Source organism: Cetorhinus maximus, chromosome 32, assembly GCF_964194155.1.
Source record: "Cetorhinus maximus chromosome 32, sCetMax3.hap1.1, whole genome shotgun sequence".
Classification (NCBI taxonomy): Eukaryota; Metazoa; Chordata; class Chondrichthyes; order Lamniformes; family Cetorhinidae; genus Cetorhinus; species Cetorhinus maximus.
Genome location: NC_135910.1, coordinates 18,354,414 through 18,379,247, shown reverse-complemented (window position 1 = coordinate 18,379,247; position 24,834 = coordinate 18,354,414). Strand labels below are relative to the sequence as shown.

At 48.9% G+C, this 24,834-nt stretch overlaps 1 protein-coding gene across 1 annotated transcript in view; it reads left to right on the top strand.

Annotated features, from left to right (window-relative positions):
• Positions 1-2,491: 2,491 nt before the first annotated feature.
• Positions 2,492-24,834, top strand: part of LOC144671381 (EH domain-containing protein 2-like) — a 46,973-nt gene continuing 24,630 nt past the window's right edge. Inside the window, exons 1-2 of the mRNA XM_078533256.1 lie at positions 2,492-3,235; positions 7,325-7,422. Of these exons, the coding sequence (XP_078389382.1) occupies positions 2,829-3,235; positions 7,325-7,422 (505 nt within the window). The 5' untranslated portion in view covers positions 2,492-2,828. The remainder of the gene's footprint in view (positions 3,236-7,324; positions 7,423-24,834) is intronic.

Here is a 24,834-nt window from a genome sequence, read left to right as displayed (position 1 = left end):
CATGACAGAATTTAAGGAAGAACAGAGAATTAGATGGTTATTAATCTTATTAGTGTTTGTGGGATCTTACTGTGTGCAAAATGGCTTCAGGTCACTCTACAAGATATCACTACTAATCAAGAAAGATTTAAATTTCTATAAGACCTTTCACAACCTTTGACCATCCCAATTGACCTTACAGCCAATGAAGCACTTTTTGAAGTGTAGTTACTCTTGTGATGTCGGAAACGGAGTCACCAATTGGAGCAGTGAGATGATGACAGGATCGTCTTTCAATGATGTAGAGTCAGGGGTAAAGGCACGGGAGATAACAGCCCTGCTCTTCTTCAAAATAACATTGTGACATCTTCACATCTATCTGAGAGAGCAGATGGGGCCTCAGTTTAATATCTCATTTGAGAGCCGGCACCTCTGACAGTGCAGCACTCCGTTTGTCCTGGATTGGGGTGTGAGCCTAGATATTTGTGTTCACATCTCTGAAGTGGAACTTGAACACACACTCGGAAGCAAGAATGCCCATAGCCTGATCCCAATCTAATCCCACTGCCCCACTCTCTCCTCATAGACCTGTAATAATCCCAAACTAATCCCACTGCCCCCCTCTCCCCATAGCTCCATATCAATCCCAAACTAATTCCACTGTCCCGCTCTCTCCCCATAGCCCTGTATCAATCCCAATCTAATCCCACTGCCCCACTCTCTCCTCATAGACCTGTAATAATCCCAAACTAATCCCACTGTCCCGCTCTCTCCCCATAGCCCTGTATCAATTCCCAAACTACTCCCACTGCCCCGCTCTCTCCCCATAGCCCCGTATCAATCCCCAAACTAATCCCACTGCCCCCCTCTCCCCATAGCTCCATATCAATCCCAAACTAATCCCACTGCCCTGCTCTCTCCCCGTAGTCCTGTATCAATCCCAAACTAATCCCACTGCCCCCCTCTCCCCATAGCTCCATATCAATCCCAAACTAATCCCACTGCCCTGCTCTCTCCCCGTAGCCCTGTATCAATTCCCAAACTAATCCCACTGCCCCACTCTCTCCCCATAGCCCTGTATCAATTCCCAAACTAATCCCACTGCCCCACTCTCTCCCCATAGCCCTGTATCAATCCCCAAACTAATCCCACTGCCCCGCTCTCTCCCCATAGCCACATACCAAACCCAAACTAATCCCACTGCCCCACTCTCTCCCCATAGCCCTGAAATTTCCACTGCTCCAATGTTTATCCACTTTCCCCTTAAAAGAAGGAAAGTCCTCAATCACAAACATTCTTTGTGGTAAATCATGTTTATATCAACCATCTACATAAAGAAATTTCCCATAAACTCTGTTATCATTGGCTTAGTGACGATTTTAAATTGATTATTTCCCCAGTCACTCTATCAAAACTCTTTATGGTTTGGAAAATAACTCTTAAATTTTCTCGTCACCCTCCCCACTCCAGTCAAAATGATCTCTCGCTCGCAAAATGCCTGTGATATTTTCTAATGTTAGGGCGTGAGAGTTTAATTTTATGTTCCCTGGAGTTTTTACTGATGTTGATTTTAAAAAAAATGTTGGAAAAATATATAATTGTAGCCTTATCTTTTCTTCAGGAACTTAGATAACTTAATAAGCGGCAAGTTTTATTTTCTGAGGTGTGGGTGTCACTGGCAAGACCAAGGTCTGTTACCCACCCCTAATTGCCCTTGAACTGAGTGGTTTGCTCAGCTGTTTCGGAGGGCAGTTAAGAGTCACACGTAGGCCAGACCCGGGAAGGGTGGCAGATTTCCTTCCCCCTTATGGGGCATTAGTGAATCAGGCGGGTTTTTACAACAATCTTGTCACCCATTGCTGATGCTTTATATTCCAGATTTATGATTGGATCTCAGTTCCACGAGTTGCCATGGTGGGATCTGAACTTGTTTCCCCCACCCTCCTCCGAGCATTAGCCTGGATCTCTCTCCAGAGAAGAAGGGTCACACCGACTCGAAACGTTAACTCTGTCTTCCTCTCCACAGACGCTGTCTGACCTGCTGAGGTTTTTTTCCCAGCACGTTCTATTCTTGCTTCAGATTTCCAGCATCCGCAGTATTTTGCCTTTAGCCTGGATGACTAGCCCAGTGACATTACCAGCACACCAACCACTGTGGAAACAGATTCAACAGTAACTTTCAGAGGGGAAACTGGATAACTGCTTCTTCTAAAGAGGGGGGGAAAAAAGAGATTCGGGTCCGCAGGAGGGAAAAGAGCTGGGAGTAATTGGATAGTTCTTTCACAGGGGGCTAGCACGTGGACGATGGGCCGAATGGCCTTTCTCTGCGCTGTAAGACTCTTATCCTCTTTAAAGAGGGGTTTAAAAAAACAGAGGAGACATTGGGCGCCAGAGGGCGCCAGGCTGGTTATTGGATTTGTTAGTTGAGGATATTTATTGAAGTTGAGGATATTTTATGTGGGAATTTGGGAGGAGGTTATTATTATAATTAAAGGAGTGCTTTGTGCGCAAGTTGAAGGTTGTGCTTTAGCTGACGGCGGTGCTGACCCGATCCCAGCTTTTCTCCCCCCCCAAAAAAACACTCCAAACTATTGTTTTCCAGAACTTGCGAAAACTTTTTTTCTTTTTAAAACAAAAAGTGTGACCAGGGGGCAAGTTTGAAAACGCTTTGGATCGAGAGGGAGGACAATCCTTCTGTGAACGTTAAAAGAGTTCTTTTTGGTCTGAATTGTTAAAGAGAGAGAGGGGTTTTTTTTTTGTTTTGTGTGTAGTTGTAGTTGTCACTTTTCTCCCTCCTCCCCTGGAAGATATAATTTTACAACCAAAAACAAAAAAAAACAACAATCAAAATGTTCAGCTGGATGAAGAAAAACGAGAAGAAGAAGGCAGAGGTGATTGAGAAAGCTCATACTGTCACAGAGGGCTTGAAGGATCTGTACAAAACCAAACTTTTGCCCCTGGAGGAGTTTTACAGGTTCCACGATTTCCACACTCCCTCTCTGGAAGATGCTGACTTTGACAACAAGCCGATGATCCTGGTGGTGGGACAGTACTCCACAGGCAAAACGACTTTCATCCAGTACCTCCTGGAAGAGGATTTTCCCGGGAGCAGAGTGGGACCCGAACCCACCACCGACTCCTTCATCGCCGTGATGCATGGAGAGGTGGAAAGTGTCATCCCAGGGAACGCCCTAATGGTCGATGCCAACAAACCCTTCCGAAAACTCAACCCCTTTGGGAATTCCTTCCTCAACAGGTAACGTCCCGGTCTCCCCTTCCCCCCCTCTCAGTCCACCTCGGTCAGCCAGCAACTTTTAAAAGGGAATTGGATAAACGCTTTGAAAAAGTTGGGGGGGGTGGGGGAGAGTAGTTGCAGGGGATGAGTTGCGTGGTTCTTCCAACTGAGCCAGCACAAGCACAATGGGCCGAATAGTCGCCTCCTGTGCTGCGTGGTTCTAGTTCCCCTGGGTTGTGGGTCGTGGTTAGATTTGGTCTTTCTTTAATCCATTCATCTTGGTTGATTAGCCTCAGTACCTCTTGCTGGTGAGGGAGTGGGGGTGGGGGTGGGGGTAGGGGGGCATAAATATAGCCAGGATTTGCTAATGTTGGCCCCATCTGCAGGGAATTGCATCCATGTGGAATATGGGGAGTGGATGTCTCATGGCTGTGCAGTGATTCCTCCCAAGGTCAAAAAGCAGACCCACGCTCGCTGCCCGGTCATGCATTTGGATATTGGGTCATGGCTGAGGTACTTAGGAGAGTTTATAATGCAGTATTTGAATCACAACCCCTGTCTGATGATCCCCTCCTCCATCTCAGATCAGTACTTCAAATAGATCGGGATTAGCAGAACAGTATTTCAATCAGGTTTTAATCAACCATGTACAGTATAGAATCTTACAGCATGGAGGGAGGCCATTCAGCCCATCTTGAGTTTCCTGGCTCTGCAAAAGAGCTAACCAAATAGCCCCACTCTGCTCTTTTATCCTCCGCAGTTCTGTTAATTTTCCCCCTTCAAGTATTTATCCAATTCCCTCTTTGTTATTGAATCTGCTTCCACCGCCCTTTCAGGCAGCGCCTTCCAGATCACAACAACTCGCTGTGTAAAAAAAAATAAATCTCTCTTCAACCCCACCCTGGTCCTTTTGGCAATTTCCTCAAATCTGTGCCCTCTGGTTACCAACCCTCTTGCCAGGGGGAACAGTTTCTGCCCAAGCTAAACATAAAAAGATAAGAAATAGGACCATTCGGCCCCTCGAGCCTGCTCCGCCATTCAGTATGATCATTGGCATCAGCTCCGCTCCCTGTCCCACTCTCCATGTTCCTTGATTCTCTCCCATTCAATCTATCAAAGTTCCTCACAATTTTGAAAACCCCTATTAAATGTGCACACAGCCTATTCTGCTCTTGTGAGGTATATATCTCCATAGTGAGGTATATTCATCAGCCGCTTTACAGCGATAAGGCTGCTGACAACGGTGGTGCCTTGAGTTATAGATGGGGGTCACTGGAGCGAGAGGAAGTTTTCCATCGAAAGTGGGACTGGGAGGAAAGCGGGAATGGAAAACTACAAATCATCAAAGATTCAATTTCTAGCCAATCTAGAGGTGTAGTTGCACAGCATGGGTTTGAGGTCACTGTCAGTATGGTTAATAGTTTCCAGATTGTGACAGAGTTTCTGTGTTTTCCTCTCTCTCTACCTCAATCTAACTCTGAAACATTGCCAAATTATATGATTTGATTCTAACTCCAACTTAAACTCTGTGAACAAAAAGCATTCCCCACCTCCCCCCACCAAAAACAAAAGGGCTTTCAATATCTTTATCTCCTTTACACTTTTTCTATGCTTGCTCTGCTGCTGATGGAAACTTCTGGATAACGTTAATATTTAAATAGATTGTCTATGATGATGTTAACTTTGTGCCTTCTCCCCGTAATCTGCTCCTTCACCAAAAGCGCCTAGTTCCAGCTCAGTCATATCGCTCGTCTCCGTCCCTGCCTCGACTCAGCCGATAACTGAACATCCTTCTCTGTCCCCCGGCAGCTAGATCCCATTTTCACATGGAGAGGCCAGACTAGGGCCTCCACATGCGGACAATTATGGTGCCTGTCTTGTGACTGTGGCTAAGATTGGCACCAGGATATCAGACTTGGCACAGGAGCTGATCTGTGCAGCTCCGTTTCACCTCGCACAATTCCCAACTGGTCAATGAGCTGAGGATCTGCCTCGATAAGTTACTTTTCCCCCCCGATTTCCAGTTGAGTCTCCTGAGCCTTTCACAATCTGGAGCTGACAGCCCGACACCAGCCTCCAAGCTGGCCCCTAGTAGAGAACATCAACGGAGCCTGGATGGTGACGACTCTCTGTCTAATGTCCCCTTTCCCCAGCTGGAAAACTGCCAGTCTCTGACCAGCTCTCCCTTGTGCTCCACCATCGGCCACCCTGCCTTCAGCTGCCTGGGCCCTAAGCTCAGGAATTCCACCCTAACCCTCTCCGCCTCTCTCCCCTCCTTTACCCCCTTTAAGATGGCCTTAAAACCTACCTGTTCACTTAAGATTTCGGCCACTTGCCTTCATAACTTCTCCTGGTTTGGTAGCACCTCCTGTGAGGTGCCTTTGGGACTCCTTATTGCACCAGAGGCACTTTATAAATTCAAGTTGTTGTTGATCTGGTTGGGACCGGGGTCTTGACTTGGGGTGCTTGTGACCGGGATCTTTCTCGATGGGTATGGCGATGGAATGTTTAATTTCCTGGAGTGTTATGTGGGGTCATTTCTCGTCATGAGAATTTCTTTTTTTCTGTGTCATCTGGAAATAAACTAAAAGCTGGCATTAGTAAAACTGTTGGATTGTTGTAAAAAACCCCAACTGGTTAATTCATGACCTGCTGGAGGGAATCTGCTGTCCTTATCCAGTCGGGGCCTATTTGTGACTCCCGTCCCACACCAACTAGGTTGGCTCTTAACTTGCCTGTGATGTGGGCTGGAATGCCACTCGTTTTCAGGGCAACGAGCGATGGACAATAAATGCCAGGGTCACCCACACCCGAGAATGAATTAACTGTAGGCATTTGTGAAAAGATCCTGAGGTTCGTTGACTTGCTGTTTATAAGTTTGTGAGAAGAGCAAAGAATGTTGTTAGAAAATGGAGCCAGGAACCCTGTCCAGGCTCCATTAGGGAGAGAGATTACCTTATTTGTCGAGAATCCAGAGTGATTCTGGTATCATAACATTTGCAGTCTCTGCTATGCCAAGTATGTTCTTCTGGCAAGTGTTGCAATCGGAGTTTGAGTTTGCTGGGGCTGGGAGATAGCAACTGTGGGAATCGCTCACACAAAGCTCCATCCCAGTGGGCACACGTTGAGGGAATGTTGTAACCCAGAGGCAGGACAGATCCAAGGGGGTGAGGGGCTTCCCTTTTCATTCCCCCCTCCTCCTCTGGACACAATAACATTCTTTTCAGTGATACACTGGGAGTCAGCTGAGTCAGGTTCCTGGTGTGAGATTGGAACTGGACAGAGATTTCAGAGGGGTGTGAGTGTCTACACACTGAGCCGTGGCAGACAGAGTGGCTCTGTCGCAGTGTGATGTTACCCTGATGACCTGAACCGTGGACACCTTCTATTGAAAATGTGCGTTCATTCCTTGTTCCTCTAGACTTGACCAATCCAAAGTACCCCTGGCCAGCCTCTGACCACCTACGTACCATACACTTGGAGTCATCCAAAACTCTGCTGCTCGTGCTTTAACTTGCACTGAACCCTATTCACCCATCGACCCTAGTCCTTTCTGAGGTCTTCAGTCAGCAAAGCCTCAATTTTAAAATTCCCACTCTTGTTTTAAAATTCCTGTTTGCCCTTCCCCCGACCCTATCTCCATAACCCACAGCCCTCCCAAGATCCCTCAGCTCCTCCAATTCTGGCATCCTCTGTATCCCCCGATTCCCATCGCTCCACCATTGGCGGCCGTGCCTTCAGCTGCCTGGACCCTGGGCACTGGAATTCCCTCCCTAAACCTCTCCATCTCTCTCCTCCTTTAAGATGTTCCTTAAAGCCTAATTCTTTGACCAAGCTTTTGGTCACCTGTCCTAGTATCTTTCTGTGTGGCTGCAGGTCAATTTTGGTTGTTAAGGTTCCTCTGAAAAGCTCTGGAACCTTTTACTACATCACAGCTGCTATATAAATGCACGTTCTTGTTAATTGAATAGCATGCTGTTGCTGTGCTGTACCATTACTCCTAGATACCATCCCTGTCCATCTCCCTCCTCATTAAGAGGTCCGATTGGTCCAATGTTGCATGATCCTGGTGTTTTTGAGATGTGCTAAGATTGCCCTTATCTCCCGCAGATTAACATGCGCCCAGTTGCCAAACAAAGTCCTGGAGAGCATCAGCATTATTGACACCCCCGGGATCCTGTCCGGAGCCAAACAAAAAGTGACCAGAGGTAAGAGCTCTTAAAATTCCAAGTCCCGCAAACTCGGAACTCAGCTTAATCTTCTTAATCTTGCCCCAGCAGCATCTTCCTATCAGCTTGTATGGACTTGAATGTTTGTGACTTAAATTTCATTCTCTTGTGTTGATCCAGGTGAAGATTGTTAGTGAACTAAGTCCTGGTGCCAGTAAAACACAGAATTCAGCCCCTCCACACAACTCAATAACATGCTTTAGGTTCAGCCTCAAAGAGGGACCTCTACCTCCCCAGTCTACGTTAGCTCGATGTGCGTTCAGGGTGGTAGACAGAGAGGACGCCCACATTCATATCATAAAGTGATGAAAAGAAAGACTTACATTTCTATAGCGCCTTTCATGACCCTGGGGCATCCTGAGCACTTTACAGCCAATGAAGTGCTTTTGAAACGTGGTCACTGTTGTAATATTGGAAGGCAACAATAGTCTGTAGAATAGCAAGCCAAGAAGCTATAGAATGGGGCGAGTACAGAATGAGGAGTTTATTTTAATATTCATTCATGGGATGTGGGCATCGCTGGCTAGGCCAGCATTTATTGCCCTTGAACTGAGTGTCTTGCTGGGCCATTTTAGATTCAGCCACATTGCTATGGGCCTGGAGTCACATGTAGGCCAGTAGGTTTCCCCCTAAAGGGAACATTAGTGAGTCCTACAGTTTTCCAACAATCAGCAATGTTTTTTTAAATGGCCACCATCATTCCATTAGACTTATAATTCCAGGTTTTTATTGAATTCAGTTTCCATCATCTGCTGTGGTGAGATTCGAACCCGGGTCCCTGGAGTATTACCCGGGGTTGCTGGAATACTACAACAATACCAGGCACCACCTCCCTTTATTGTAAACAATCTGTAGAATGAGGAGGTATCCGTACTTTCTATAAAATAGGAAACTAGCCAAGAATCTACAGTCTGTAGATTAGAAGAATTGCTGGAAGAGAGAGAGTATTAATAATCTCGCTACGGGTGAAGAGTTAAAGATTGTCAAGAATCAGGAGACAGGTCCAGAACATGCTCAGAGACAACAGACAGAGTGTTGGCCAGGATTCACTGCAGTTCAATGAGAACATTGTGGGCAGTTCTGGGCACGTTGGAAGAAATTGTAACCTGTTTGAGCTCAGATTGGCTGCTCAGTTTCACCTCTCTGTTGGGAGCTACAGATTTTCACTTAGCCACACGGTTTCACACAGCTGCAAGTTATGTTTTCCATCCAACTGTGAGCAAGATGCTGTAAATTATTTATCGTAAGCTGGTCGGACCACACAGTGAGAACTCTATCAAATCCTGGCTGCCCAGCTCCAACACACATATTCACTCGCGCAGACACCCTCACACACTTCCCATCAAACACTCCCAGGACAGGTACAGCACGGGGTTAGATACAGAGTAAAGCTCCCTCTGCACTGTCCCCATCAAACACTCCCAGGACAGGTACAACACGGGGTTAGATACTGAGTAAAGCTCCCTCTACACTGTTCCCATCAAACACTCCCAGGACAGGTACAGCACGGGGTTAGATACAGAGTAAAGCTCCCTCTACACTGTCCCCACCAAATACTCCCAGGACAGGTACAGCACGGGGTTAGATACAGAGTAAAGCTCCCTCTACACCGTCCCCACCAAATACTCCCAGGACAGGTACAGCACGGGGTTAGATACAGAGTAAAGCTCCCTCTACACTGTCCCCATCAAACGCTCCCAGGACAGGTACAGCACGGGGTTAGATACAGAGTAAAGCTCCCTGAACACCGTCCCCATCAAACACTCCCAGGACAGGTACAGCACGAGGTTAGATACAGAGTAAAGCTCCCTCTACACTGTCCCCATCAAACTCTCCCAGGACAGGTACAGCATGGGGTTAGATACAGAGTAAAGCTCCCTCTACACCGTCCCCATCAAACACTCCCAGGACAGGTACAGCACGGGGTTAGACACAGGGCAAAGCTCCCTCTACATAGTTCCGGTGTGTATTCCCTAAATTAAGCACAAAATTGACGGTATTGCTCAGAGAGGCTATGAGAATGAGTGGTATGGAAAGGTTTTTCTTGAGGTGTGTGTGGTACACTGTTAGGGGAGTGTAGAGCAAGCTTTACTCTGCATCCATGTAACCTGGGAGTATTTGATGCTGACCCACAAAGCGAAATATGGAAAATGCCAAGTTTTCCACTCGTCACTGAAAAGCAAGTGGGATAATGGGCTTCCTCCCAAGTCCCTACCACCAGCCTCTGAGTCACAAACTCTCACTGGAGAGGAGCCAACAGCTGAAATAATAAACCTGAAAGAAAAATAGATTCCATGTTACAAACCTGGGCTCCTCTCTCTCGGTTAGAGTGTGTGAAAGTGAGATGGCGATCTCACCGTGGAAGCTTGGAAGAGATTCCTGGTTAACACCATTTCCTGGTTAATTCAGTTAGTGAAATAACGCTCAGTGCAACTCCTCACAAGCCTGAGTTCTTCACCAAATAACAGTGCGCAGTTCAGAACATTGCACGAAAAACCAACAGGAATGGATAGTTGGCGAGCAAGAGTTGCTCAGTTATTAAGGGCACTGCTGTAAGCCATTCAGGAACAGGAAGATCCCATGCTTAATATCTGGCACGTGCTCAGTTACTTGATCTCAAAGCTAGCTGCCATCAATATAGGAGAGTCACCAATAGATCCAGTCGGGAAATCAGGAGAAATTTCATTGCCCTGAGAGAATGTGGAACGCACTCTCACAGGGAGTGGCTGAGGTGAATTGTATAGATACATTTAAGGGAAGCTGGATAAACACATGAGGGAGAAAGGAATAGAAGGATATGGTGATAGGGTGAGGGGAAGAGAGCTGGGAGGAGGCTCGAGCGGAACATAAACACCAGCATGGAGCAGCTGTGCTGAATGTCCTGTTTCTGTGCTGTAATTTCTATGGTTGGGCTGATGGTTGATGGTCGGGTCAATGCAGTTGATGGTTGGGTCAATGCAGTTGGGCTGATGGTTGAGTCAATGCAGTTGGGTCAATGCAGTTGGGTCAATGTTGATGGTTGAGTCAATGCAGTTGATGGTTGGGTCAATGCAGTTGGATCAATGCAGTTGGGTCAATGTTGATGGTTGGGTCAATGCAGTTGATGGTTGGGTCAATGCAGTTGGGTCAATGTTGATGGTTGAGTCAATGCAGTTGATGGTTGGGTCAATGCAGTTGGATCAATGCAGTTGGGTCAATGTTGATGGTTGGGTCAATGCAGTTGATGGTTGGGCCAATGCAGTTGGGCTGATGGTTGGGTCAATGCAGTTGGAGCAAAAACAGAAAATGCTGGAAAAACCCAGCAGGTCCGACAGCATCTGTGGAGAGAGAAACAAAGTTAGCGTTTCGAGTCCGTATGACTCTTCTTCAGAGCTAAAGAGAAGTGGAAATGTGATGAAATTTATACTGTTTAAGCGGTGGGGTGGAGTGGGGGGGTAGAGCAGGTGAAGCTGGATGGAGGCCCAGTGATAGGTGGGGGCAAAGGAGAGATTGATAAAGATGTCATGAACTGAAGGACACAGGGGTGTTAGTGGTAGTGGTAAGAGCTAAAGAAGGTGTTAATAGCGGCAAAGGTAAGAAAACAGAATGTGATAATAGCAGAACAAAGGGTAAGCACTAGGGAAAGAACAACATGAACAAGTGATAGAAGGCCCGAGTGGGGGTGGGGTGGGGGGAGGGGACGGTGGTGGGGAAACAAGGATTGAAAATTGGATAAAAAGGGGGGATAAAAAAGGGGATAAATGATGAATAAAAGAATAAAAATAAATTAAAAAGTATGTGGAATAAAAATAAAATTCAATTTTGAAAAAAGCGATCAGAAAATGGGTGAGGATGGAGGAGGGAGTTCATGATCTAAAGTTGTTGAACTCAATATTTAGTCTGGAAGGCTGTAAAGTGCCTAGTCGGAAGATGAGGTGCTGTTCCTCCAGTTTGCGTTGAGCTTCACTGGAACAATGCAGCAGGCCAAGGATGGACATGTGGGCATGAGAGCAGGGTGGAGTGTTGAAATGGCAAGCGACAGGGAGGTCTGGGTCATGCTTGCGGTCAGACCGAAGGTGTTCCGCAAAGCGGTCACCCAGTCTGCGTTTGGTCTCTCCAATGTAGAGGAAACCGCATTGGGAGCAGCGAATGCAGTAGACTAAATTGAGGGAAGTGCAAGTGAAAAGCTGCTTCACCTGAAAGGAGTGTTTGGGCCCTTGGACAGTGAGGAGAGAGGGGGTAAAGGGGTTGGGGTTTTCCACCATCAGCACCTTCTTTAGCTCTTACCACTACCATTAACACCCCCTTTGTCCTTTTGTCCATGACATCTTTGTCAATCTCTCCTTTGCCTCCACCTATCGCTGACCTTCTATTCAGCTCCACCTGTCCCACCCCCCCTTAAACAGTATAAATTTTATCACACCTTCTACTTCTCTTTAGCTCTGAAGAAGAGTCATACAGACGCAAAACGTTAACTCTGTTTCTCTCACCACAGAGGCTGTCAGACCTGCTGAATTTTTCCAGCATTTTCTGTTCTTGTTTGAGATTTCCAGCATCCGCAGTATTTTGCTTTTATCTCAGTGCAGTTGGAACCTGGGCCTACAAGGGGAAAATAGAGAGGAATGGTTCCTGTTTGCTAATGCTTAAGGGACTCTGACTGTAACTGAGGATAAGATGGGTGTGGATCTGAGATTCCCTGTGTTCACATAGCACAGGCCAGGATCTGGAATCTCTCAGAACCCAAACATGAGGACCTCCAGGGCTCTCTGCCCACTTCCTGATGTCTTCCCCTTTGAAATCTGATTGACTGCAGGAATCGCGGAAAATAATGAGTGCAGGGCACGTGTGGACACACAGAATGTTTTTAGAAAGTATGTGTATGAGCAGAACACATATATACATATAAAGTACATGTGGAGCACATACATGTGGAACATGTACATCGGCAGAAAAAGCTTGTGCACGGGTAAAGGTGACATTATATGATTTGTATATTTCTTTATAAAGAGAGGATGGGTCAGTGAGAGAGCAGGACTGGTCAGCGAGAGACCGGGACGGGTCAGTGAGAGAGCGGGACTGGTCAGTGAGAGAGCGGGATGGGTCAGCGAGAGAGCAGGACTGGTCAGCGAGAGAGCGGGACTGGTCAGCGAGAGAGCGGGACTGGTCAGCGAGAGAGCGGGATGGGTCAGTGAGAGAGCGGGACTGGTCAGTGAGAGAGCAGGACTGGTCAGTGAGAGAGCGGGACTGGTCAGTGAGAGAGTGGGACGGGTCAGCGAGAAAGGCAGACGGGTCAGCGAGAGGGCGGGATGGGTCAGCGAGAGAGCGGGATGGGTCAGCGAGTGAGCGGGACTGGTCAGTGAGCGAGCGGGACTGGTCAGTGAGAGAGCAGGACGGGTCAGTGAGAGAGCAGGATGGGTCAGCGAGAAAAGCAGACAGGTCAGCGAGAGAGCGGGACGGGTCAGCGAGAAAGGCAGACGGGTCAGCGAGAGAGCGGGACAGGTCAGTGAGCGAGCGGGACGGGTCAGTGAGAGAGCGGGACTGGTCAGTGAGAGAGCGGGACTGGTCAGTGAGAGAGCGGGACGGGTCAGCGAGAGAGCGGGACGGGTCAGCGAGAGAGCGGGACTGGTCAGTGAGAGAGTGGGACGGGTCAGCGAGAAAGGCAGACGGGTCAGCGAGAAAGGCAGACGGGTCAGCGAGAAAGGCAGATGGGTCAGCGAGAGAGCGGGACGGGTCAGTGAGAGAGCGGGACGGGTCAGCGAGAAAGGCAGACGGGTCAACGAGAGAGCGGGACGGGTCAGCGAGAGAGGCAGACGGGTCAGTGAGGGAGCGGGACGGGTCAGTGAGAGAGCGGGACGGGTCAGTGAGAGAGCGGGACGGGTCAGCGAGAAAGGCAGACAGGTCAGTGAGAGAGCGGGACGGGTCAGCGAGAAAGGCAGACGGGTCAGTGAGAGAGCGGGACGGGTCAGCGAGAAAGGCAGACGGGTCAGTGAGAGAGCGGGACGGGTCAGTGAGAAAGGCAGACGGGTCAGTGAGAGAGCGGGACGGGTCAGCGAGAGAGCGGGACGGGTCAGCGAGAGAGCGGGACGGGTCAGCGAGAAAGGCAGACAGGTCAGCGAGAAAGGCAGACGGGTCAGCGAGAGAGTGGGACGGGTCAGTGAGCGAGCGGGACGGGTCAGTGAGAGAGCGGGACGGGTCAGCGGGAAAGGCAGACGGGTCAGCGAGAGAGGCAGACGGGTCAGTGAGAGAGCGGGACAGGTCAGTGAGAGAGCGGGACGGGTCAGTGAGAGAGCGGGACGGGTCAGTGAGAGAGCAGGACGGGTCAGTGAGAGAGCGGGACGGGTCAGTGAGAGAGGCAGACGGGTCAGTGAGAGAGCGGGACGGGTCAGTGAGAGAGGCAGACGGGTCAGTGAGAGAGCGGGACTGGTCAGTGAGAGAGGCAGACGGGTCAGTGAGAGAGCGGGACGGGTCAGTGAGAGAGGCAGACGGGTCAGTGAGAGAGCGGGACGGGTCAGTGAGAGAGCGGGACTAGTCAGTGAGAGAGCGGGACGGGTCAGTGAGAGAGCGGGACGGGTCAGTGAGAGAGCGGGACGGGTCAGTGAGAGAGCGGGACAGGTCAGTGAGAGAGCGGGACGGGTCAGTGAGAGAGGCAGACGGGTCAGTGAGAGAGCGGGACGGGTCAGTGAGAGAGCGGGACGGGTCAGTGAGAGAGCGGGACAGGTCAGTGAGAGAGCGGGACAGGTCAGTGAGAGAGGCAGATGGGTCAGTGAGAGGCAGATGGGTCAGTGAGAGAGCGGGACTGGTCAGTGAGAGAGCGGGACAGGTCAGTGAGAGAGGCAGATGGGTCAGTGAGAGAGGGGGATTGGTCACTGAGAGAGCGGGACTGGTCACTGAGAGAGCGGGACTGGTCAGCGAGAGAGGCAGACGGGTCAGTGAGAGAGGCAGGTGGGTCAGTGAGAGAGCGGAACGGGTCAGCGAGAGAGCAGGACGGGTCAGTGAGCGAGCGGAAAGGGTCAGTGAGAGAGCAGGATGGGTCAGTGAGCGAGCGGGATGGGTCAGCGAGAGAGGCAGATGGGTCAGCGAGAGAGGCAGAGGGGTCAGCGAGAGAGGCAGAGGGGTCAGCGAGAGAGGCAGACGGGTCAGCGAGAGAGGCAGAGGGGTCAGTGAGAGAGCGGGTCTGGTCAGTGAGAGAGCGGGACGGGTCAGTGAGAGAGGCAGAGGGGTCAGTGAGGGAGCGGGACTGGTCAGTGAGAGAGCGGGACGGGTCAGTGAGAGAGGCAGAGGGGTCAGTGAGAGAGCGGGACGGGTCAGCGAGAGAGCGGGACGGGTCAGTGAGAGAGGCAGAGGGGTCAGTGAGAGAGCTGACAGTGTGTGGATTGTGAATGGTTTATTAACTTAGAGCCTTACAAGAATCTAACTTTCCCCCTGTAACTCTCCTGCCTCTCATCAGCTTTAATACTTGATTGGAATTTGAGGACCTGAGGTTTATTTCGATTAATTTGAGGTCCTTAAACTAACTTTGATCTCTCTCCCTCCCCTCCGAAATGCTGCTGGGTTGGTGAGTTGAGAAGTGGTTAAAATCTGTTTCTTGACTGATGGAAGCACAAGCGACATGTCAGAGCACAGGATATTCCACAGACTCTGCGAATAACCAGGGCTCAAAGCTGATTCACTGATTTTTCCATAGTAACAGCCGGGGTGGAATCTGCAGCCAGTGAGTGTGAGAGGCAGGGCTCAGAAAGTGATGCAACCAGTACGGGCACGATATGTCACAGAGTACAGGGGAGGCTGGGGCTCGCACACTCACACACACACGCACACACGCTCGCACACTCACACACACGCACACACGCTCGCACACACACACACGCACACACGCTCGCACACTCACACACACGCACACACGCTCGCACACTCACACACACGCACACACGCTCGCACACACACACACGCACACACGCTCGCACACTCACACACACGTGCACACGCTCGCACACTCACACATGCAAACAACTCGGAGCCACACCCCTACACACACACACACACACTTACATACATGCACATACATGCAAATGCAAACAACTCTCTGCCACATCCCCACACACACTTAGACACACCTGCACACACGTGCACACTCACACACACCCACACATGCAAACAACTCGCTGCCACGCCCCCACACATACACAAGTATACACACGCACAAGCACATGCACACACTACAAACATACACAATCCCACATGTGAACACACACAAGCATACTCACGCACGTACACAAGCTCACATACACATACTTATGCACACATCAGACACACACGTACACAAGTGCACACATTTACACGCTCATGCAAGTGAACACGGGGGAACAGTCTCAGGATAAGGGGCTGATCAGTCATGGGATGTGGGCTTCGCTGGCTGGGCCAGCATTTATTGCCCATCCCTAATTGCCCTTGAGAAGGTGGTGGTGAGCTGCCTTCTTGAATCGCTGCAGCCTATGTGGTGTAGCCTATGTATCCACAGTGCTGTTAGGGAGGGAGTTCCAGGACTTTGACCCAGCGACAGTGAAGGAACGGCCAATATATTCCCAAGTCAGGATGGTGAGTGACTTGGAGGGAACTTCCAGGTGGTGGTGTTCCCATCTATCTGCTGCCCTTGTCCTTCTAGGCGGTAGTGGTTGTGGGTTTGGAAGGTTCTGTCTAAGGAGCCTTGGTAAGTTGCTGCATGTTTCCATGTTTGAAGCAAGGCTGTGATGAGGGGAAATTTCTTCACTCAAAGGGTTGTGTATCTTTGGAACTCTCTACCCCAAAGGGTTGTGGATGCTCCATTGTTGAATACATTTAAGGTTGGGATAGACAGATTTTTGGTCTCTCAGGGAATTAAGGGATATAGGGAGTGGGTGGGAAAATGGAGTTGAAGCCCTCGATCAGCCACGATCATATTGAATGGCAGAGCAGGCTCGATGGGCTGAATGGTCTACTCCTGCTGCTATTTCTTACATTCTTAACCAACCCATTGGACACTGGAGTGTCTGCTCAACCTACAGTGTAACAGAATCTTTGATATTGTGATGAGGAGTTGGGTTTTGTGGGGGTGGGGTTCAGGGATGGGGGGGGGGCGTTGAATTTCCTCCCCCATTCTTCACCTTAGCCAACACCTTGACAGCGATACCTGATAAGGTCTAAAGCAGAGCTCGTTAGATTCCAGATAGAGGGATAATTTTGGAGGGACCAATTTGAGGATCTGACTCGTCCTTTGATTCAGGCCTTGGCTCAGAGCGAGAAGATAATTTCCTAAATAGAATCACAAGGTTCAGTCCACTGCCAAAAACACAAATTAAATTAAAATTGCAGAACCAAAGTGCAGTCATTCACAGTTAATTATCCTCAGCTTTTCTCTCCAGTTCTTCTAATTATCCTCCATCTTCCTCGGCCATTGAATTCTCTCAATTATCTGAAACAAGTCAAACAGCGAGATCATTCACCTCCGGATGTCGTGCGCTATTAACCTGGGTTTGGCATGGGTCGGACAGTGTGGCACAGGGCAGGACCATCCGGACAAGTGTACCTGGGGGAGGAAATCAGGCCCATTTTCCTTCTCTCCCTGGATACCTAGCGGCCCTGGTGGTTGGAGTTTGGGCGTGGCTAGGGTTGAGGCTCTGATATCCTCCACTGGTTGACCAGCAGGCTGGTGTAGCCTGTGGGATAGCATGGGAGCAGTGGCCTTCCCTGACCGAAGATGAAAGTTTGGCTTGTGTGGGTCAAATTTGGAAAAGAAGCCACACATTGACGTTGGCCAATCGAACGGGTAGGAAGCAGCGATGTGAAGCTTCTCAGTAAAGAGCATGTTATTCTGATGAAGATCATCAATTATTAAGACTGGTGTCTACAAATGGAATTCTAATAAGCATTTGCCAGGAGCCAGGTGATGGGAGGAGTACGTGAAACCCTGAAGCCATTATAAACCTGGAAGAATGTTTATGTAATTATAAACGGAGAGCTTTGTTAAGTGTATCCTGTGTGCATAATAAACAGCGGAAAAGTTTTTTTGGAGCTGGTGAAAATAATGTCGCTGAAAGATTCTAATCTCGTGTTGAGTGTTTGTGTTTTTTGCTACTTTGTGTTGCTATGTCTGCCTGATCCTTAATGATATCATTCGACTTCCAGAGTTCCACGCGGTTAACTTTTTCTCCCCGTCACCCCTTTTCACCAGCGCAGTCTTACTTGTTATCCAAAAATCTGGAACTTTGTTCTGGAAAGGCAGCACCAGATCGCGGTTAGTGAGAGGGAATCATTGCCCGGACTTGCTGTGAGGAATTTGAAGAGTGAGTTCCTGGAGTTTTTGCCAGAACAAAGCTGGACCTGCCCCGATCTCAGGCACTGGTGAATGTTCTGCCACGACTTTGAACGACTGGGAGGCTGGAGCCAACACATTGGGAATTGTCCCAGAGATATTCCCAAATTACATACGAATTAGGAGCAGGAATAGGGCCACTCGGCCCCTCGAGCCTGCTCCGCCATTCAATAAGATCAAGGCTGATCTGATTGTAACCTCCCGCCTACCCCTGATAACCTTTCGCCCCCTTGTTTATCAAGATACGAACAACCCTATCTTTGACCTTGAACCCCGGGGTTAGTTGCAGGGTGAACCATGGGCTCCAAAGCAGACGGTTGGTTAATAAGAGTTCCAGTTAGGATTAACAGCAACGAACTGTAGCCTGGGAGCTGTGCAAATGACACTGAGGACAGAGCTTTGCAATTCACCAAGGCTCCTTCGACAGCACCTTCCAAACCCATGACCACCAGCATCTAGAAGGACAAGGGCAGCAGACACATGGGAACACCACCACCTGTAAGCTCCCCCCCAAGCCACTCACCATCCTGACTTGGAAATATATCGCTGTTCCTTCACTGTCACTGGGTCAAAATCCTGGAACTCCCTCCCTAACAGCACTGTGGGTGCACCTACACCACATGGACTGCAGTGGTTCAAGAAGACAGCTCACCACCACCTTCTCAAGGGGCAATTAGGGGTGGGCAATAAATGCTGGGCCCAGCCAGCGAAGCCCACATCCCGTGAAAGAATTTTTAAAAAGTAGTCTCAGACAGGGGGAAGCGAGGGAAAGAAAACTGTTAATGTCAGACCTAGTTTCCACTTGGGGCATAAGACAATCACTAATAAACCCAATCGGGAATTCAGGAGAAACTTCTTCACCCAGAGAGTGGGGAGAATGTGGAACTCGCTCCCACAGGGAGAGGTTGAGGTGAATAGTATAGATACATTTAAGGGGGAAGCTGGATAAACACATGAGGGAGAAAGGAATAGAAGGATATGGCGATAGGGTGAGATGAAGAGGGGGTGGGAGGAGGCTCATGTGGAGCGTAAACACGAGCACGGACAGGATGGGCTGAATGGCCTGTTTCTGTGCTGTAAATTCTATGTAATGCCCTGTATAGGTTATCTGTCCACTTGGTAAATTTCCGCTCTGGCTAATGTCACCTTGGTTGACTCTTCCCTGACTTGTAATTTTTTCCCCCTTTATGTCCTTTCAGCTTGTTTGGAGTATTCAAGGATATATTCACACATTCTGCCAAGCAAGCAGCAAATCCTCTCCAGTGTGAGCTCACTCAGGGCCAACCTCCTTTGCTGCATTTATTGGGAACAGGAGAGTGAAATATCCAATTCTTCTGGTCAAAATCCTGGAACTCCCTCCCTAACAGCTCTGTGGGTGTACCTACACCACACGGACTGCAGCGGCTCAAGAAGGCAGCTCACCACCACCTTCTCAAGGGCAACTAGGGATGGGCAATAAATGCTGGGCCCAGCCAGCGACACCCACATCCCGTGAATGAATAAAAAAAAAGTCATAAGAACTTGCAGAATTAGGCCTTTCCCAACATTCAATATGACTGATCTTTTATATAAAATCCACTTTCCTGTCCATTCTCCATATCCTTAGAATCCCTTAGAGTGCAAAAATCTATCCAACTCTGTCTTATATTCAACGATGGAGCATCCACAACCCTTAGGGGGTAAAGAATTCCAAAGATTCACATCCCTTTGAGTGAAGAAGTGTCTCCTCACCTCAGCCCTAAATGGCTGACTCTTGATTCTAGAGTCTCGAGCCAGGGGATCCAGTCTCTGCACCGCTCCATTAACTGGTGGCCAATGGGTCTTTGGGTGCTGCAGTGAGTTTGGTTGGGGCGGGGTTGGGGGGGAGTTGGCGTGGTGTGAGGGATGGTGGGATCGTTCTGTGCTGATTTCTTGAGGTTGTCTCGGTGACATTTCAGTGAATGTTTTGCTAGTCATTGTTCTGTTGTGTTGCCTGTCTTGGTCCCTGTGTCAGTCCAGCTGCTGCTGAAACCCTCTTTCCAGCCTTTGTCCCCTCCAGGGTCTGGTTATTCCAATGTTCTCCTGGCCTCCCACTTCCCGTCTACTGTAAACTCCAGCTCATCCAAAATCCTGCTACCCGTATCCGAACTCAAATCCTCTCCCGTCTCGCTCTGTGCTCACTGACCTACATTGGCCCCCAGTCTGACAACACCTTGGTTTTAAGATTCTCTTCCTTGCTTTCAAATCCCTCCATGGCCTCGCCCCTCCCTATGTCTCCAACTGTCTCCAGCCTCATAACCCTCCCAGATCTCTGCGATCCTCCAAGGCTGACCTCTTGCATGTCCCTGATTTTAATGGCTCCACCATTGGCGGCCGTGCTTCCAGCTGCGAGGGCCATAAGCCCTGGAATTCCCTCCCTAAACCTCTCCTCTTTTAAGACATTCCTTAAAACTGACCCCTTTGACCAAGCTAAAAGCCCTCAACTGTATCTGACCCATCTCGTGTGCTTCTGCCCTCACCTCTTCCCCTCCCTCCCAGAACCACGATAAGACCGTCCTCGCCCTCACTTATCACCCCACCAGCCTCCGCATTCAAAGGATCGACCTCCACCATTTCCGCCAACTCCAGCATGATGCCACCACCAAACACATCTTCCCCTCACCTCCTCATCAGCATTCCGTAGGGACTGTTCCCTCCGTGACACCCTGGTCCACTCCTCCATCACTCCCAACTCCTCAGCCCCTTCCCATGGCACCTTCCCATGCAACCGCAGAAGGTGCAACACCTGCTCCTTTACATCCTCCCTCCTCACCGTCCAAGGGCCCAAACACTCCTTTCAAGTGAAGCAGCATTTCACTTGCACTTCCCTCAACTTAGTCTACTGCATTCGCTGCTCCCAATGCGGTTTCCTCTACATTGGAGAGACCAAACGCAGACTGGGTGACCGCTTTGCGGAACACCTTCGGTCTGTCCGCAAGCATGACCCAGACCTCCCTGTCACTTGCCATTTCAACACTCCACCCTGCTCTCATGCCCACATGTCTGTCCTTGGCCTGCTGCATTGTTCCAGTGAAGCCCAACGCAAACTGGAGGAACAGCACCTCATCTTCCGACTAGGCACTTTACAGCCTTCTGGACTGAACATTGAGTTCAACAATTTTAGATCATGAACTCCCTCCCCCATCCCCACCCCTGTTTTTAATCCATTTAAAAATTTTAAATTATTTTTATTTGTTTTTTTAATTTATTTTTATTTATTTATCCTTTTTATATATTTTTAAAAAAATTTTATCCTTTATCCCCAAACCTCCCCTCCCCCAACAGAGCCCATCTGTCACTGGTTTCTATGTTGTGCTTTCACAGAGCGCTGACCCTGGTTCTGTTAGTAACACATTCTGCTATCAGCACCTTCTTTAGTCTTTAACGCTCCCATTAACACTCCCTTTGTCTTGTGTCCATGACACCATTGTCAATCTCTCCTGAGCTCCCACCCATCCCTGACCTTCTATTTTACTCCACTTGCTCCATCCCCGCATTAACGGTATAAAACCCACCACATTTCTACTTCTCTTTAGCTCTGAAGAAGTCACACGGACTCGAAACGTTAACTCTGTTTCTCTCTCCCCAGAGGCTGCTAGACCTGCTGAGTTTTTCCAGCAATTTTCTGTTCTTGTTTCTCTTTGACCAAACTTTTGGTCACCTGCCCTAATATCCCCTCAATTGGCTCAGTGTCAGATTCTGTGTGATCCACGCTCCTTTGGAAGCACCTTGGAAAAAGTCTCACGACAGTAAAGGAGCTATATAAATCCAAATTTTTGTTGTTGTATGAAAGGGGGTGTCATTCTTTGGCCCAAAGCTAAGAATTCTGACAATTGGAAAATTGAAATTGATGCATTGCCTGGAACTCCTTGAACTGTTAACTCACTGCTAATTAGTTACAGTTCCTGCACTCAGTAATCGCAACGATCATTGTGTGGCCTTTTGGCCAATTTGCAAACATTTGTTGATTAAAAGTGCTGAAGATGTCAGAAGGTGTTTCTCCTCTCCTTGTGGCTGCAGTTTCTCCGGGTCAGTTGAACGTAGCACAGCGCTCGCTTCCCTGAAGCAGTCATTTCCAATTAAGCCTTTTATGGAATTTCTTTGCCGCTGGGCGATGTGGCTGGTTGCCAAGGGGCGGGGTAGTTATCCTGGACACAGCTTAGCTTGGCTGACTGGGACTGCAGTCCCATGTGTGCCAAAGCCCCATCTGGTAATACCATGGATTCCTGCAGCTTCAATCGGCCCGGAGCATTCCTGCAGGAGAGAAACAAAGGCTTGCATTTCTGTAGCACCTTTCTCAGCCTCAGGACACGCCAAATGACTTGGCGGCCAATGAATTACTTTTTTTGAACTCTATTCCTTGCCGTGATGCAGCCAATTTGCGAGCAGCGGGAGATCCCACAAACAGCAACGCATAGCCTCAGATGTTGGCTGAAGAAAGGCACATATTGGTCAGGAGGCCATCACGGAGAACCCACCCCCACTGGCTCTTGTATAATGACAGCGTGTCACTCTCTTCATACAGCGTCATGGGATCTTTTACGCCCGCCTGACAGAGCAGCACTCCCTCGGTACTGCAAAGGGAGTGTCAGCCCAGGTTTGTCCCTCAAGTCTCTGCAGTGGGACTTGAAGCCACGACCATCTGACTAAGAGGCGAGTGCTACCCACTGAGCCGCAGCTGACAGCTCAATATTGCCCAAAAAGAGTCCGAGCGCGTACTGCACTGCAACACGGGACAGGCTGCATCAATGTCGGGTGAATGAAAGTCAACAACCACTCATTATCGCTTGTTCCTGGTTCCCAATCTCTGGAATTTCCTCCTCTCCGCCTCTCTCTTCTCCTTTAAGACGCTCCTGCCTCTTTCACCAAGCTTTGGGCCACTCATCTTAATATCTCGTTATGTGGTTTACTGTCAAATTTTGTCTGATAACGCTGCTGCCATGTTTTACTGGTTATAAGTGATATATGAATGCAGGTTATTGTTGTTGTTGTAGTGTGTGAATATGTTGCTCTTTAGGACCATAAGACCATAAGACATAGGAGCAGAAATTAGGGCATTCGGCCCATCGAGTTTGCTCCGCCATTCAATCATGGCTGATAAGTTTCTCAACCCCATTCTCCTGCCTTCTCCCCATAACCTTTGATCCCCTTACCAATCAAGAACCTATCTATCTCAGTCTTAAATACACTCAATGACCTGGCCTCCACAGCCTTCTGTGGCAATGAATTCCATAGATTCACCACTCTCTGGCTAAAGAAGTTTCTCCTCATCTCTGTTCTAAAAGGTCTTCCCTTTACTCTGAGGCTGTGCCCTCGGGTCCTAGTCTCTCCTACTAATGGAAACATCTTCCCCACGTCAACTCTATCCAGGCCTTTCAGTATTCTGTAAGTTTCAATCAGATCCCCCCTCATCCTTCTAAACTCCATCGAGTATAGACCCAGAGTCCTCAAACATTCCTCATATGTTAAGCCTTTCATTCCTGGGATCATTCTCGTGAACCTCCTCTGGACCCTCTCCAGGGCCAGCACATCCTTCCTGAGATACGGGGCCCAAAATTGCTCACAATATTCTAAATGTGGTCTGACCAGAGCCTTATAAAGCCTCAGCAGCACATCCCTGCTTTTATATTCTAGTCCTCTCGAAATAAATGCCAACATTGCATTTGCCTTCCTAACTACCGCGTCAACCTGCAAGTTAACCTTAAGAGAATCCTGGACTAGGACTCCCAAGTCCCTTTGCACTCCAGATTTCTGAATTCTCTCCCCATTTAGAAAATAGTCTATGCCTCTATTCTTTCTACCAAAGTGCATGACCTCACACTTCCCCACGTTGTATTCCATCTGCCACTTCTTTGCCCATTCTCCTAACCTGTCCAAATCCTTCTGCAGCCTCCCCACCTCCTCAATACTATCTGCCCCTCCACCTATCTTTGTATCATCTGCAAACTTAGCCAGGATGCCCTCAGTTCCTTCATCTAGATCATTAATGCATAAAGTGAAAAGTTGTGGTCCCAACACTGACCCCTGCGGAACTCCACTAGTCACCGGCCGCCATCCTGAGAAGGGCCCCCTTATCCCCACTCTCTGCCTCCTGCCAGACAGCCAATCTTCTATCCATGCTAGTACCTTGCCTCTAACACCATGGGCTCTTATCTTACTGAGCAGCCTCCTGTGCAGCACCTTGTCAAAGGCCTTCTGGAAGTCCAAGTAGATAACATCCATTGGCTGTCCTTTGTCTAACCTACTCGTTACCTCCTCAAAGAATTCTAACAGATTTGTCAGGCATGACCTCCCCTTGATGAAACCATGCTGACTTTGCCCTATTTTGCCATGCACTTCCAAGTATTCTGAAATCTCATCCTTAATAATGGACTCTAAATTTTAACAACGACCGAGGTCAGGCTAATCGGCCTGTAATTTCCCGTCTTTTGCCTCACTCCCTTCTTAAACAGGGGGGGTTACATTAGTGATTTTCCAGTCCTCTGGGACCCTCCCTGACTCCAGTGATTCCTGAAAGATCACCACTAACGCCTCCACTATCTCTTCAGCTATCTCCTTCAGAACTCTGGGGTGTAATCCATCTGGTCCAGGTGATTTATCCACCTTCAGACCTTTCAGTTTTCCTAGCACCTTCTCCTTGGTAATGGCCACCATACTCACCTCTGCCCCCCGACTCTCTTGAACTTTGGGGATGTCACTCGTGTCTTCCACTGTGAAGACTGACGCAAAGTACCTATTCAGTTCCTCCGCCATTTCTTTGTTCCCAACTACTACTTCTCCAGTGTCATTTTCCAGCGGCCCAATGTCCACTTTTGCCTCTCTCTTACCCTTTATATATCTAAAAAAAACTCTTGCAATCTTCTTTTATATTACTGGCTAGTTTACCCTCATATTTAATCTTCTTCCTCCTTATTTCTTTTTTAGTTGTCCTCTGTTGGTCTTTGTAGGCTTCCCAATCCCCTGGTTTCCCACTGCTCTTCGCCGCATTGTATGCTTTCTCTTTAGCTTTCATGCTGTCCCTGACTCCCCTTGTCAGCCATGGTTGC